Source organism: Doryrhamphus excisus, chromosome 18 (assembly GCF_030265055.1).
Source record: "Doryrhamphus excisus isolate RoL2022-K1 chromosome 18, RoL_Dexc_1.0, whole genome shotgun sequence".
In the NCBI taxonomy this organism is placed as follows: Eukaryota; Metazoa; Chordata; class Actinopteri; order Syngnathiformes; family Syngnathidae; genus Doryrhamphus; species Doryrhamphus excisus.
Window position 1 is genome coordinate 6443749 of NC_080483.1, and position 13373 is coordinate 6457121.

The following is a 13373-nucleotide window of genomic DNA, read 5'->3' on the forward strand; positions in this document are numbered from 1 at the left end:
TTTTCCTCACAAGGGTCGCAGAGGTGCTGGAGCCTATCCCAGCTGTCTTAGGGCGTGAGGCGGGGACAAACAAGACAAACAACCATTCACACTCACATTCATACCTATGGACAATTTGGAGTCACCAATTAACCGAGCATGTTTTTGGAATGTGGGAGGAAACCAACCGGAGTACCCGGAGAAAACCGGGGAGAACATGCAAACTCCACACAGAGATGGCCGAGGGTGGAATTGAACCCTGGTCTCCTAGCTGTGAGGTCTGCGCGCTAACCACTAGACCACCATGACGCCCTGCCGTTGTCATAATAAAAGAAAATAAGACAAATGAATAAGACTTATGCTTGTGTGCTTTGCTGTAAATGTGTTCCAGTACGAGGGGAGCAGAGTGAGTGGCAGACAGGAAGTGACGTTGGGGTTTCAGAGTTGAGTTTTAGCTTGACGTTGGTTATGTGTGCAACAGTAACTGGTGTTACGGAGATGATTCAAACCTGGCCCTCACCATATTGTAAAACTAAAAGTCATTAATTATGACATATATTATTAGTTATTCAAATGAATTTAAGATTGAATGAATGTGATCTGAGTCACATTATTCACATGTGTTATGAAATGGTCATGTTTTTGTATTTACTTGGCAGTAATGCGTAAGTATGTGTGTATGATATAATAAAATATTTTGCAAATTGAGTTTTCTGTCTTTTAATTATTAATTGAATTAAATATTTATTTGTAACAATGTATACACATTATACTATTACTCTAATATATGTCCACACTTTAGGCACTCCCCATTTTATCAACCTTGTGTTCATTATAAATTGGTTATACAATTTGCATCTATATATACAGTTATCTAAAAATTATATTTAAAATGTTTAATTTAATAAATATAAGTGAATGTTATATTTTCTTTTTTAAATAATTTATTAATTACTTTTTATTAATATTATACTTTTTTTATTAATAAAACATTAAATAGTTAAAAGTTTTTAATCACCCAATTTCCATCCTAATTGTCCTTATTGGGGTCATGGGTGAGCTGGAGCCTAGTTTCTGAAATTATTCAACTTTTAAATTGTAATTCATTTATGTATTTATTATATTATTATTATATTTTTTAGTTGTGGTGATATAATATTCATATTATAATATACATTTTTATAAATAAAAAGTGTATTATTATTAACCATAATATTATTTATTATTATTAATTATATATTATTATTTTTTATTATTGTTGTTATTGTTTTTGTTGTTGTTATCATTAAGAATTTAATAAAAAAAATTCAATGTATTTATATTAGACATCCCAACTTAAGACACATCATATATTGTGTACTCATTTCAAAACATTAATTGCAGTCTATCTTTAAGGCTGTGTAAAAAAAATGTAACAATAAATGTTATTAAAAATGTACTTTGTAGCTCTCGGCCCTTAGATCTTGTCCAGATGAAGTCAAATGAGTTTGTTCTAATGTTCTCATGTTGAGGATGTCCACTATGACAAACCCAGCAATAAAGCAGAGTGGCTTGGTGGGAAGCTGGGTCATGGGGGGTTGGGGGGGGGGGGGGGGGGGGTGTAAATCATGGCGGGTCTGCTGCTTCCTGTAACTTGACAGTACTAACCTGGCTGTGTCCAGACCATGCTTTCAGGTGATGGAATGTCCCACACCCCCACCTCATCACACTGTTATGAAATCCCAGCAGATGGCCTGCAGACAAAAAAGGGTGAGAGGCGCCTGCAGCACAAACACACCTTGTCCTCCAGGCTGCTGTAGGACACACACACACACACACACACACACACACACTCACACACACGTACACTTTTCCCTTTCAAGACAAATGTACAGCGGCAGCTTCATTGCTCCTCCATGCAGATGTAGTAATTTAACCTTGATTCCTCATCCTCGTTAATGTGGACACATTAGCCTGAATGATTCCTGCTGTCCTTTTATCTCTTCCCATTTCCCATTTGCTGCTTCTTCTCAGTCTGAGTGTGGAACACTGAGAGGCTATTTGGTAAAGAGCCATTTAGTTGAAGTGCTCTCAAGGCCAGCTTGTGGAGACAATGTCACCCTTCCTGACACCATGGCTTCGGCGTGAAGGAGGCACACTAATATCAGAGGGGTCGAGTCCCAGGCAAGGGTTTGTATCTGTCCATCCAAAATGACAGGGTCATGAATATACAGTATATGCCACATCCTAATTTACAGCCACCAATGAAAACTCGCTGTGTGTGAATGCCACATAGAAATTGTGATATCCCTGCATGGACCACTCCTTAAAATCACTGGGGTTTGGTGGTGTGTCTCAAAAGGGAGTGGCATTACTGACACAAATGGCATCATTCATTCAGTGTTTCATGTCTGCTCTACTATAGGGCAATGAAGGCGTGACTGAAAACATACAAACAAATCCAACTCCATGGCCCTAAAAAAAAAAAAGTCACAACAAAATTGTGTTTTTAAAGTCCTTCAGTGTATTAATTCATGAATCATACTGTTGTGTGGTTGAATATTATGAATATTGAAGCAAATGTTACATTTCTTTTTGGTTAAAGTGTGTTGCAATGTTGAGGATGTGGACATTTCAGTTTAATGGTTGTTGGTGTCATTCCCATTTCTTCTTTTTTGCATTTTAAAACTCTGCTTAGAACCTCTTTAAGATCCAACAGTGGGGGAAAAAAACCCCGTAAATTCTTGCAATTTTTCCACTGGTCTTAAAATTTTGATCAGGAGTGTTCCTTGACAGTATAATCACCGTGGTTACACATTTTCTATTCAGACAAAGCAGGCTGCATGGAGCTGGTCGGACTGGGTGAGCAGGATGCCACTCTGAGATCAGTTAAACTGGTGTTACAGGAACACACCTACAAGTACACATGTTCAAGGTTCAACATGACATTGTCTCTTCCCTATGGGAAAAACTAACCTTCCTTTTTACCCATGGACAATGTCCGCTTGAGATTTGCTCTCTATCATTTGTCATTCAAAAAGATCTAATATAAACAAATATGTAGAACGTAGATTGAAAAGTGTGACCAGGAAAAGGCAACAAGGTGTGACTGCTGCATGAATATGGACCATGGACTCAATACCATACCTTGATGAAATCAGGAAGAACAATCAAAAGGGTTGTACATACGGTCCATTGTATGGTTTGTGTCACTGTCATGAAGTCAAATTTAAAAGACCTGTCCAAAGGTCAGACACAAAAACACCTCAATGTGTGACAGAGACGTTTGCATGCATTGAGTGGACTCAGCAGGGCGGCTATCAGTTCAACAACTATGAGTCTTGTACTCAACTGAATGCGTCATACTACCTTATAGTTTGTATTGCATTTACCTTTCTGCCTAGTTAGTATTTGCCCAGTTCCTAGATTAGTACTTTGGCTTCTTCCGGCAAGAATGAATTTAAGTATTCAAGAATGAATTTAAGTATTCATTCTTGCGTTTGTACCTGTGGTGATATCGAGCCAAAGTCTGACAATGACTACAGAACTGTAAAATGATTTGCACTATTGTAAGATGTCAATATAATTTTATTTTATAGTTGAAATCAGTAAGGTTGACCCTTGCAACCATCAAGATGAGACTGTAAGCCAAGGTTTCCCAATGTTTTCCTAGGAGGGCCGCATGTTTGTAAAACTGAAGAGGTGAATACCTCTGTATTTTTCACATTTATTCATGAAAAATGCTAAAATCAATTCAATGTAGTACTATCCTAATACACCACACTGTTCAGTGTATTCAAATCAAGAAGAACCTACATATAAGCTGTCTGTTATCAGATGAAATGCGCCTGAATATTGTCATTCATCCAGGTCATTGAATTCTCTAAGGGCATGAAATCCATCACAACCGGACTCAGGTTGTCTTGGAAGATGTTTCATCTCTCATCCAAGCAGGCTTCATCAGTTCATGCTTACCGGATAAGACAGCTCTCGTCTCAATAGCCCTATCTAGTGAAGACATCTCCCTATAGGATTCCACTATCTATTAGATAGGACAAGAGCTGTGATTTAAAAAGTATGGGTGGAATTTCTTGTAATAGTCAAAACATTTTCCTCAGATTGAGACTCGTTTTATATTACTTTTTGCTGCAGTCCAACAACAACAAGATAAATTCAAAGTTTGGACAACCTGCTGGGTGGAAAATGTTGTAGTTGGTGGTGCGTATATTTTCGGCTTAAGATGGATTCCTTCTTCATGCCCGTTGCCTTGGAAAATGACAACGCAAACAGTGCAAAAGTAATAACATTTAATTCAAACAAAACCATGCAACAGGTCCCCCGTCACCCTGATTGAACTCTCCTGTTATAAAATAAACATCCAAAGCCATACATTGCTCAGTGGGCACTCACTACATGAGAAACTACTTCAGGGAATACACGCAGCTCAGCCCGAAAACTAAAGAAACCCAAACAAGAACCCCCCCGGAAAAGACCAGAAAAGAAATATAAGTCAGCACGGGCCCTGGCAATGTGGCAATCCAGAAAAGTGCCAAGTACACACTTGTTCTCTGCAGAGTGATGTCTCCACCCAACCCTGTCCAAATTTATCTCCATCACATAGCGCTACCAACCAAACCACACTTATACATCTTCCAATGTTGAGTGATGAGCCTGCAGTGCTTTTTGTGATACAGTCGTCCCTCACTCCGGCATGTTTTGGAAACAAATTAATAAATGACCGCTATTTTGTGGAATATTATTAGTCAAAAAATATTGACAATTTATACGACATATGCTGGTAATTAAGCATCATTACTATTATACTGATGACCTGTGACCTTACATTACCTTAATGCATGTAGGCATGTCTGACAAAATTAATTAGAACAATTCTTATTCTTTAAGTTTAGAATAAATAAATTGGAAGCTAATGAGTTAGCACGCTATGTTTAAAACAATGGCTCTCTCCTGTGTCGATGCAGTGATCCCATAGCCTGCCTATTACAGTTGAGCAATGTGCTGTAAACAAACAAAAATAGTAGTGTAAATGTGACTATAGGGGTGTTATTTCATGTCTAAAGGGCTCTAATAATGGTTAGAAAGTCACAAACGGGTTTTGTTCCATTCTTCCATTTGTTAATATTGAATCCCGATTCACTTATCACGGTCGTGCCTGAAACCAATTAACCATGATAACCAAGGGACGACTGTACATACATTGCTGAATGCCCCCCCTCATAGCTTTCCTCCCCATGTATCAGCCTTGCTCCTTTTGTCAGGAAAGCCTGACACATTCACATCTTTGGGATTGCAGGAATTGGGGAACTAATTGGGGAGACTAAAATAACCTCTGAGACCAAGTGACGTATTATTTGAGAATGGAGTTCAGACATACAGTAAAAGTGTGTAGTTGTTAAAAAAAAAAACCCAAATCTTGGAATGGTCTGAAAATGAACATCCATTACACTTTCAGGGATTTGATTTCAATCCCTCACCACAGTACCGACAGATTTTGGAGGATTTACTCTTCCACCACACAATCAGTATGCACATGGTTACTTTACAATCTTGAAGTGTAACACAAAAGAGGCTAAAAATGCACAGTATGTTGTTTTTTTTTTGATTGAAAGGTCACACCTGCTCCAAGGATCAGAATGGGGAACTGGGTGAGGAAGTAGCTTGTACATTCCTCTCGCTGTCCAATGGGATGTTTCAGATGGATAAAATGACACTTGTGGAGCCAAAGTGGTTTAGCCAGTGTTGAGTATGTGGGCTCTGAGGTGTTTGTGTGTGTGTGTGTGTGTTGTGTGTGTGTTGTGTGTGTGTGTAGATGAAGAGGAGGGGACGGTAGAAGGCAGGTGCATCAGTTGTACATTAGGCCTTCAGGTGGCTGGGAAAGCTTGACGTTTTCTCTCAACATCATATGCTGTCTGAGCTCCTGCAGCACCATGCGTATGGTGTGATAGTTCTTCCACTTGCTCAAGCTGGTCAAAGCCTTCATGTCCACCTGCAAAGAAGAGCAAATGATGTTAATGGGAAGAGGCGTGGAACGGTATATACAGTACAGGTGCAATTGGATCTGTACAGTATACATTATGTGTGGGACAGAATGTTTATGGCATCACGCGTCTACTCTGTAATAAAAATGGCCTTTGTCTCGTGATTGTGCCAAGGAGACGACAGAGCTTGAAAAGCCTCGTCTGTGGTCAAAGTATCCTGATTAGGAGCACCTGGCCTTCACGGTGAAATGTAAAAGAGACAAAGACAATGGAGGATGATGGAGGACTACGGAGGACGGCCTCCAGGCTCTGGCTTCCCCTAATTGCAAGTCTTCTGCTAGTCAAAAGGCTGGACTGCATATTTGTGGTGGATGCTTTTTTTTTTTTTTTTTTTTGCAGTCTCCTCGCCTAGATTTCTGCTCCCGCACAGAATGGCTCGCCTTTCATGACCGCTTTCATTTCACAAGTAACATTTTCCGTCCCTGACTTTTAATGTGTACTAGGTTGGAATTTGATACACCTCTCTACCGAACCAAAGGTTATGTACCAAAAAAAATAGTTAATTATATTACACATTAGTTATTATTATTTGTTTTTTTTTCTCCTGATGCTCATTGTGTTTTATTTTGATACATGGTGGTTACTTTGGTGCGGTCTGGTTTATGTTTACACTTGTATTTTTGTCAAGACACCAAATAATATGATTGGACAGTATGTGACGTGTACACTGTGTGACAAAAGTCATCCAAACAACAAGAGGTCTTTGGGGTCACATATATTTGTGGGACTTTCCCTTCAATGGCAGATGTTTTACCAGCTGAGCTGACAGGAAGAGGATATAAATAATAATAAGACAGACAACTTCAGCAACCTGTAATGATCAACATGACCGCTTTGTTGAAAAAATACAGGTATGTTTAACGACCATTTTTTTTTCAAGATTTTCCACTCAGCTTTCTCTTGGGTGTTGCGCTGCATCGCCTGGTTGTGCTTACATTTGGTGACATCATATCCGCTATTGTGGTGTGTTGGTGCGGTCAGCGTTCACACTTGCCTCCCTCATTATTATAGTCCACTGGTGCACATGACCAAGGTAAGAAAGGCTGAAAGCTAACTACCACTGAAGAAGAGAAACGCTTTGACTGGGCCAATGACTATCTGCAGACAGATTTGTCAAAGGTCTTATGAACTGACGAGATGAGAGTGACTCTTGATGGACCAGATGGATGCATCTGAAATGGGCATAGAGCTGGAATTATTAAAGATGACTATTACCGATGAGCTTGGTGGGCCCTTTTGGGTTGAACACGGACTCAAATTCAACTCCCAGTTTCTAGAAGACACTTACTTCACACAGTGGTACAGGGAAAAAGTCTGACTCTATTAAAAAAAAAAAAAAATTATGCAGGACAATGCTCCATCTCATGCTTCAAAGTACTTCTCCACTGCATGGCTTGCTAGTAAAGTCCTTAAAGATTAAAAATAATGACATGGCCCCCTTCCTCACCTGACCTAAACCGTATTGGGAACGTGTGTGCCCTTCTTAAATGGAAGATATACAGTGAATGAAAACAGTACACTTCTCTGAACAGTGTCTGGGAAGCTTTGTTTGCTGCTTCACAAAAATTGAAGAAAATCCATGGATGATTATTGGGAAGAAAAGGGCGAAATAAATAAAAATAAAACAAGTTTGAGATGTTATAGACATGAACTATAACACTATAGTTCTTTCTTTACAACACATTGCATTCGCCACCATGGATGTGTGCATTAGCAGTAATACAATTGTACAATCCTCAGCTATCCTGCCTCAGTGTTAATGTGGAAGGGCTACCATACAAAACCATGTTGGAGGTTGGACTTCAGTTGTGTTTTTTTTCCTTTCTTTTGCATTGTTTCCTGTTAGGGTCTCCTATTTTGGTTTTCTGTTTCCAGTCTTGGGATCATGCATGTGCAGCAACTTTGCTTGAGCTGCTAAGCATGGGCAGTAGCACCTATGAAGACCTCCACTCGTCTTTTCATGATTGTTTTCTGTGTTGTACTTTTTGATTCACGCGAGGTTTCATTTTTTCCCCCCTGAATTAATGGAGTTTGTGTACATGATGTCCTGGAATCCCGGTGTGGCACTATACGCAAGAACAGAACATGACAGTTCTTTTCACATGCAGTGAAACCTGTGGTAGCGCTGCTCTGTTGAGTCATTTTGGGGTTATTTTTAGGCACTCATCAGCAGCTGCTATGGACTTAACCTGGCTCTGCCTCTACTGTATGAGTGTGCTCTTACAGAAACCAATTAGTATTTCTACCTTGAGCGGCAATGTTGCACGCTGACACAATGCTTTCTCGCGCTCTTTGAATTCCCCCTTGATGGATTCAGGGATATCAGTATAATCAATTTTGTCAAAAGAGATATTTGATAACATGTTGTGCTTACCAGACCATTTGATGTATGTACTCCCACCATGTTGATCTTGGTCAGAAAGCGTACTTGAGGTGCATACTCAGGATATTTGGGTCCGCATTCAATTTTCAGAGTGTATATTCTGCCTTCGTACATTGTCTGTAAAACACACACATGCACACACACAGAGAAACGGGGCATTAGTTGAGTTAGTAGCTTGATAAGCACATTGTACAGTACGTCTTCATTTACAGATCCAACACAGGACAAAATCATGTAATATCAAACCAGTAGCTGATCTTTACAATTATTTTACAGATCAAAAGGTGATAAAACTATTTAATCTATATCTGTACCTTAAAAGGTCATCTCAAATAGCAGTGATTTTTTGCATAAAATACAAGTGAATTGATTTTCTATATGATAAACTTTCAAGACAGCCTGCCAGGATGCATGTTACCATATTGTTACCTCTGCAATGGTCTGTAAACACAATGAGAGTTTAGTAGGGTTGGGTGATCATTTTCATTTACTGATATAAATTCTTCCAATGATAAGAAAATGACTTACAGCAGTATACATGATGAACAGAAACAGACACATTGGCGCCTTACGTGTACCACAGATGATTTCAGCATCAATGGAATCGCAGAATTGGCCAATTAAAAACAGAATTTACTGTTAAACGCAGATTCTCACGGAAATTGACGTAATGTGAATGAAATGCTGTCATCGGGAGGAGAAGGAACTTTGTGTGGGGTAGTATTTACTCGACGGAGCATTTTACAATGTCCAATGATGACATGCAGTTGTGAGTTGGGGAAAAAAAAGATGAGAAGCATCCAGGTCATCTTACATGATCAAACAAGAAAATACACTAGCGACCTTCAAAATAAGAACGCTGTTTGCCGTCTAACTGTGAAAACTAAATAAGAGTGTCATATATATGCAGCTGGAATTGCATGGGTGACTATTGATGTAAAGCTAGCCAGATTTTGTGTCGCAGGAGGGTGTAGTAATGGAACGGTTCATCTTTTTAATTGGCCGAAAGGCAAAAAAGTTGCAAAGAGATGGAGAGGAAAAAAGTGTGCACAGTCCTGGGATACAAGAGAAGACTGATGCCTTCAGCTGTGGCGAGCATACACTATGACTAAACTATAACCTCTATGACTGTATGACGGCCCAACAAGGAAAAGTGGCCACTTGACCTGTCTCACTTGAGAGACTGAGCCCGACAGCCAGTCCACTGGAACCTCTGACATCAACATCTCAGGCTAAACAGATCTTGAGTAAGTAAAGCAGAGTCATTTTGTGTTTCGACTTGTAAAATGTTGGCTAATTATTGTTGTTGTAATTGGCAGCTGTATAATCTCTCAAAACAGTCCCTGAAGAAAGTACCTCTAACCCACATTACAATTATTTTTAAATGCTAATTTTAATACTTGGCGACATTTCACATGCTATGCTTGTGTGATTTAGGTGTCATTTAGGAGGAACTAGCATGTAACTAGCACTAGTTTAGCATGCAAAGGGCATCTACCCCAATGGAAGGACAGGGCAAAAAAAACACAAAAAAAAACTATAGTTGGCAAAATGTAAGCAGTTACAGACATTGATAACCAACCTCTTGTGCTTATAAAATGTTCACTGACAATAGTATTGATTTGGAACAAATCCAAATTATATTATTATTATTGTCATGATTAGGGTAGGGTTGTCGTCATCAGGATTGGCTGCCAAACCAGCTCTGTTTTGAAAATCAGAAAAAAATCAGGTTCAGCCTCAATATCGGGCTGATCCATGACAATTGTTGTATAAAACTCTGGCCACACTCCAACATGGCCGGTAGCGGTAAATGCCACCAAAATGGTTGGCACCCGCCAACACCATGCAGACACGTTCGCGGTATTATATTATATGCAGCAACTGTGTCACAAGACAAAGGTAAATAAGACACTTAAGACATAAATAAGACTTGTGCGTGTTACTATAAACGTGGTCCCTTGTGGACCTGAAAGAGAGGCAGACAGGAAGTGACGTTGGGGTTCAGAGTTTCAGCATTGCACAGGTAAACGGCCAGTAGACAACAGTAGACTATGTTTTCAGTAGGGATTTTTTATTATATTATTGTCCTTTTTGACATATCGTGATCAGTGTAAAAATACTACATTTCATCCTCTTCTAATGTCTTCAGAAAACCTTTCAGTTTTGTATTTTTGTTCCGTTACTTTTTTCATGCTTAAAAAAAGGTAACAATCACTTAAATGTGCACATTATTGACTAAAATAGGCTGCATTCAATCATGAAACAGCATGAATAATATATTTTATAAAAAAACATGATAGAGTGAAGCCGCGACATTCGAATCGAGATGTGTCAAAAGATTATGTGCTTGTTTTGCTTTTCATGTTTATCACTGACTTTTTGCCTCATCACAACATTATTTCTCTCTCCAATGGCATTTCATTCCAATTACACTGTACCTGCTCATGGTCAATTCTGCAAATTAGATCATGACATTTACCATGAATAACCTGTGGAAAATATGTGCATCTGATGAAAATGATGAAAGTATGCAGCAGTGGTCAGTGTGTCTTGATGAGTTTAAGGCCTGGTGTGGAGTAAATTTGGAAAGGTGGAAAAAAAAATCCAATCTCAAGGCATTAATGACTCGAGTAGTCTTTTTTTTTTAATGCATTCCAAAAAATTTGTTGAAAGAGTCACGCTATTATAGCCCTTAACTGCTTTCAACTTCCTATCGTGCTTCTCTCTTACTTGAAAAAGGCTGATTCAAAGGAAACAGCACTTCTTTGTTGTTGTTGCTGTGCCCTGACAGCAAAACAGCTGATGACTTTATAGCATATTAACAGTAAACTTGCCTTGATTCAAGTCATCACAGGCTGTGGAGCTTCCACTACCAAGCCACATTAAAGGGATAGTTTGGATTTTTTTTTTTTACATGAAGTTGCATGACATCCCCATCAGCACCCCTCCACGCACACACATGGTCCCATGAGTCCAGTTTTGGTCAGATTTCGGAGAAGAGGAAAATAGTTATGGTTAGTTGCTGGGGCCATTTAGAGTTTGGCTTCACAAATCACTGTGTTACTCTCCATTCCTATCCAATGCATGTTATCGCCTGTCCATTGTTGTGTGTGTGATGAAGGGGGCTGCAACACTTGCATCTACACCTGCGGTGGAACATATACGTAAACAAGTGTTGCAGCCTTTCACACACACAAGTTACAGGCGATAGTGCGTATTGATAAGGGTGGAGAGAAAGTAACGCAGAGCGATTTGTTAGGTCTGTTTATTTTTTGAGGAGGCACTTGTGTGATGCAAATGTATACTCTTTTGAACACATATTGTTCTGAGAAGCCAGAGCCTTTACTTAAGTGGTCCAGCAACTAACCAGAACTATGTTCCTCTTCACTGAAATCCAACCAGAACTGGGCTCACGGGAACAATTGTGTTGGGGGTGAGGGTAAGTCATCATTGATGCACTACAATGCTTCATGTCAAAACATCCGAACTGTCCCTTTAAATTGGAAAACAATATATACTGATTTTTCATGTTGTGAAGCATCGATGTTGAACGTCTCACCTTGGGGGGGCCAATAATGGTGGCATTCCAGTGAGTGAGGGTCATGTCATCATCGTTGGTAAGGCCCCAACTAACTGTGCCATCTCCGACTCCTTTCTGACCTTCTTCCAGTTCCTCCAGCAGCCGGAAATTGCGGGGAACTATAGCTTTACACAGAATAATAGGAGTTTTTCAATTAGAGTAAAATGGCTTTCCTTGACTAGACACTGATGACTAAATATTCATCAAATCCAAAGACGCATCATTTAGCCTGTGACACATTACCCCAAGTTACAGGGTGTAATGTACTCCACCTTTAGTCACACTACCCTGGATGGTGGAGGTGCGTCACAACACAGAATGTACACTTCCTTCCTCGCTTGGAATGTGTACCGAGTGAGACTCAGTACAGTGCGTTTGGTTCACAAGAGCTGTGTATCCATTTAATTAGAATAAGAATACATTATTCATTACACACATGATTTAACACATTGTTCATCACCATCCTTCTTGACTTATAACAAACATGAAAAGTCTTCAATCTAGCTAGTCTACTAGCCACAGACTTATGGAGGAACCTGTTGTTTCAGCGCGACAAATATAAACACGCCTGTGATTAATGATAGCATACGATGATCCCACGAAATAATTTAATCTAAAAAAGAACAAACATCTTCGGGGTGTATGAAATATGCTGGGAAAACCAGGCTTGAGTGTGTTGACCTTCCCGTGGCAGCTGTCAAATTGCCAATAATTGTTAAAATATCAGATGACTATTATGTTTGATATAACGTTGAACCCCCCCAATGTATGTTGTCCTCTGATCCAGCTCACCCCTCATGTCGTCTCATAAAGGCTGACGGCCACTTTTGCTAGCCAATAAGCTATCAAGTAGCAATGCGGGTAGCATGTCAAGCACAACTGGGGAAGTCCAACGGTCACAAGACATCACATTTAGTTTGTTAAACAATCGTGTTACTAAATACGTTGTGTTGTCAAGTGTGCCGTCTTAATTTCGGTAAATACGGAGATATTAGCCAGGCTATCAAAGAAGTGGGCTTACTTGTTCCGGGGACGGACGCCATCTTGGTCACAGCTTCTCGGAAACGCGCACGTACAACGTTGACGCAGGGGAGCGCGCGCGTCCGCCGCAACAAAAAGGCTCCCCCCAGTCCAGCTGTCGGGAAACAATGGTTCAGGAGCCAGATGTCATTCTTTGGACGACTGCATCTGTTCATACGATAAATTGTGTTTATTTGAATTTTTTTCCAAGGGCATTTTAAAGTAAAACCACGGTGTTAAAAATAAAGTTCATCCATCAATTTTCTATGCCTCTCTGGAGATTCAAAAATGGAGACTCGAACTACAAGAATGTAAAAAAAATATAAAACTTTCTTATTAATTTTAACCCATCCATTTTCAACGAAAAGAT

General features: G+C 39.6%; 1 protein-coding gene across 1 annotated transcript; it reads right to left on the bottom strand.

Annotated features, from left to right (window-relative positions):
* Window positions 1–4248: 4248 nt before the first annotated feature.
* On the bottom strand, window positions 4249–13147 carry LOC131106456 (ubiquitin-conjugating enzyme E2 variant 2-like). Its single transcript, XM_058055540.1, has 4 exons — window positions 13005–13147; window positions 11963–12108; window positions 8392–8517; window positions 4249–5965 (listed from the first exon to the last, which is right to left on the bottom strand). The coding sequence occupies exons 1-4, from the start codon at window positions 13024–13026 to the stop codon at window positions 5822–5824; spliced, it is 438 nt and encodes a 145-aa protein (XP_057911523.1). The 5' UTR covers window positions 13027–13147; the 3' UTR covers window positions 4249–5821.
* Window positions 13148–13373: the final 226 nt, after the last annotated feature.

Excerpts from the sequence above, each read along its gene's own strand:
- LOC131106456 (XM_058055540.1), bottom strand. The coding sequence starts at position 13,026 with ATGGCGTCCGTCCCCGGAACAA. Across the intron at positions 12,109-13,004 it reads GGCGTCCGTCCCCGGAACAA|CTATAGTTCCCCGCAATTTC; the intron begins GTAAGCCCACTT and ends TTCTGTGTAAAG. Across the intron at positions 5,966-8,391 it reads TACATACATCAAATGGTCTG|GTGGACATGAAGGCTTTGAC; the intron begins GTAAGCACAACA and ends TCTTCTTTGCAG.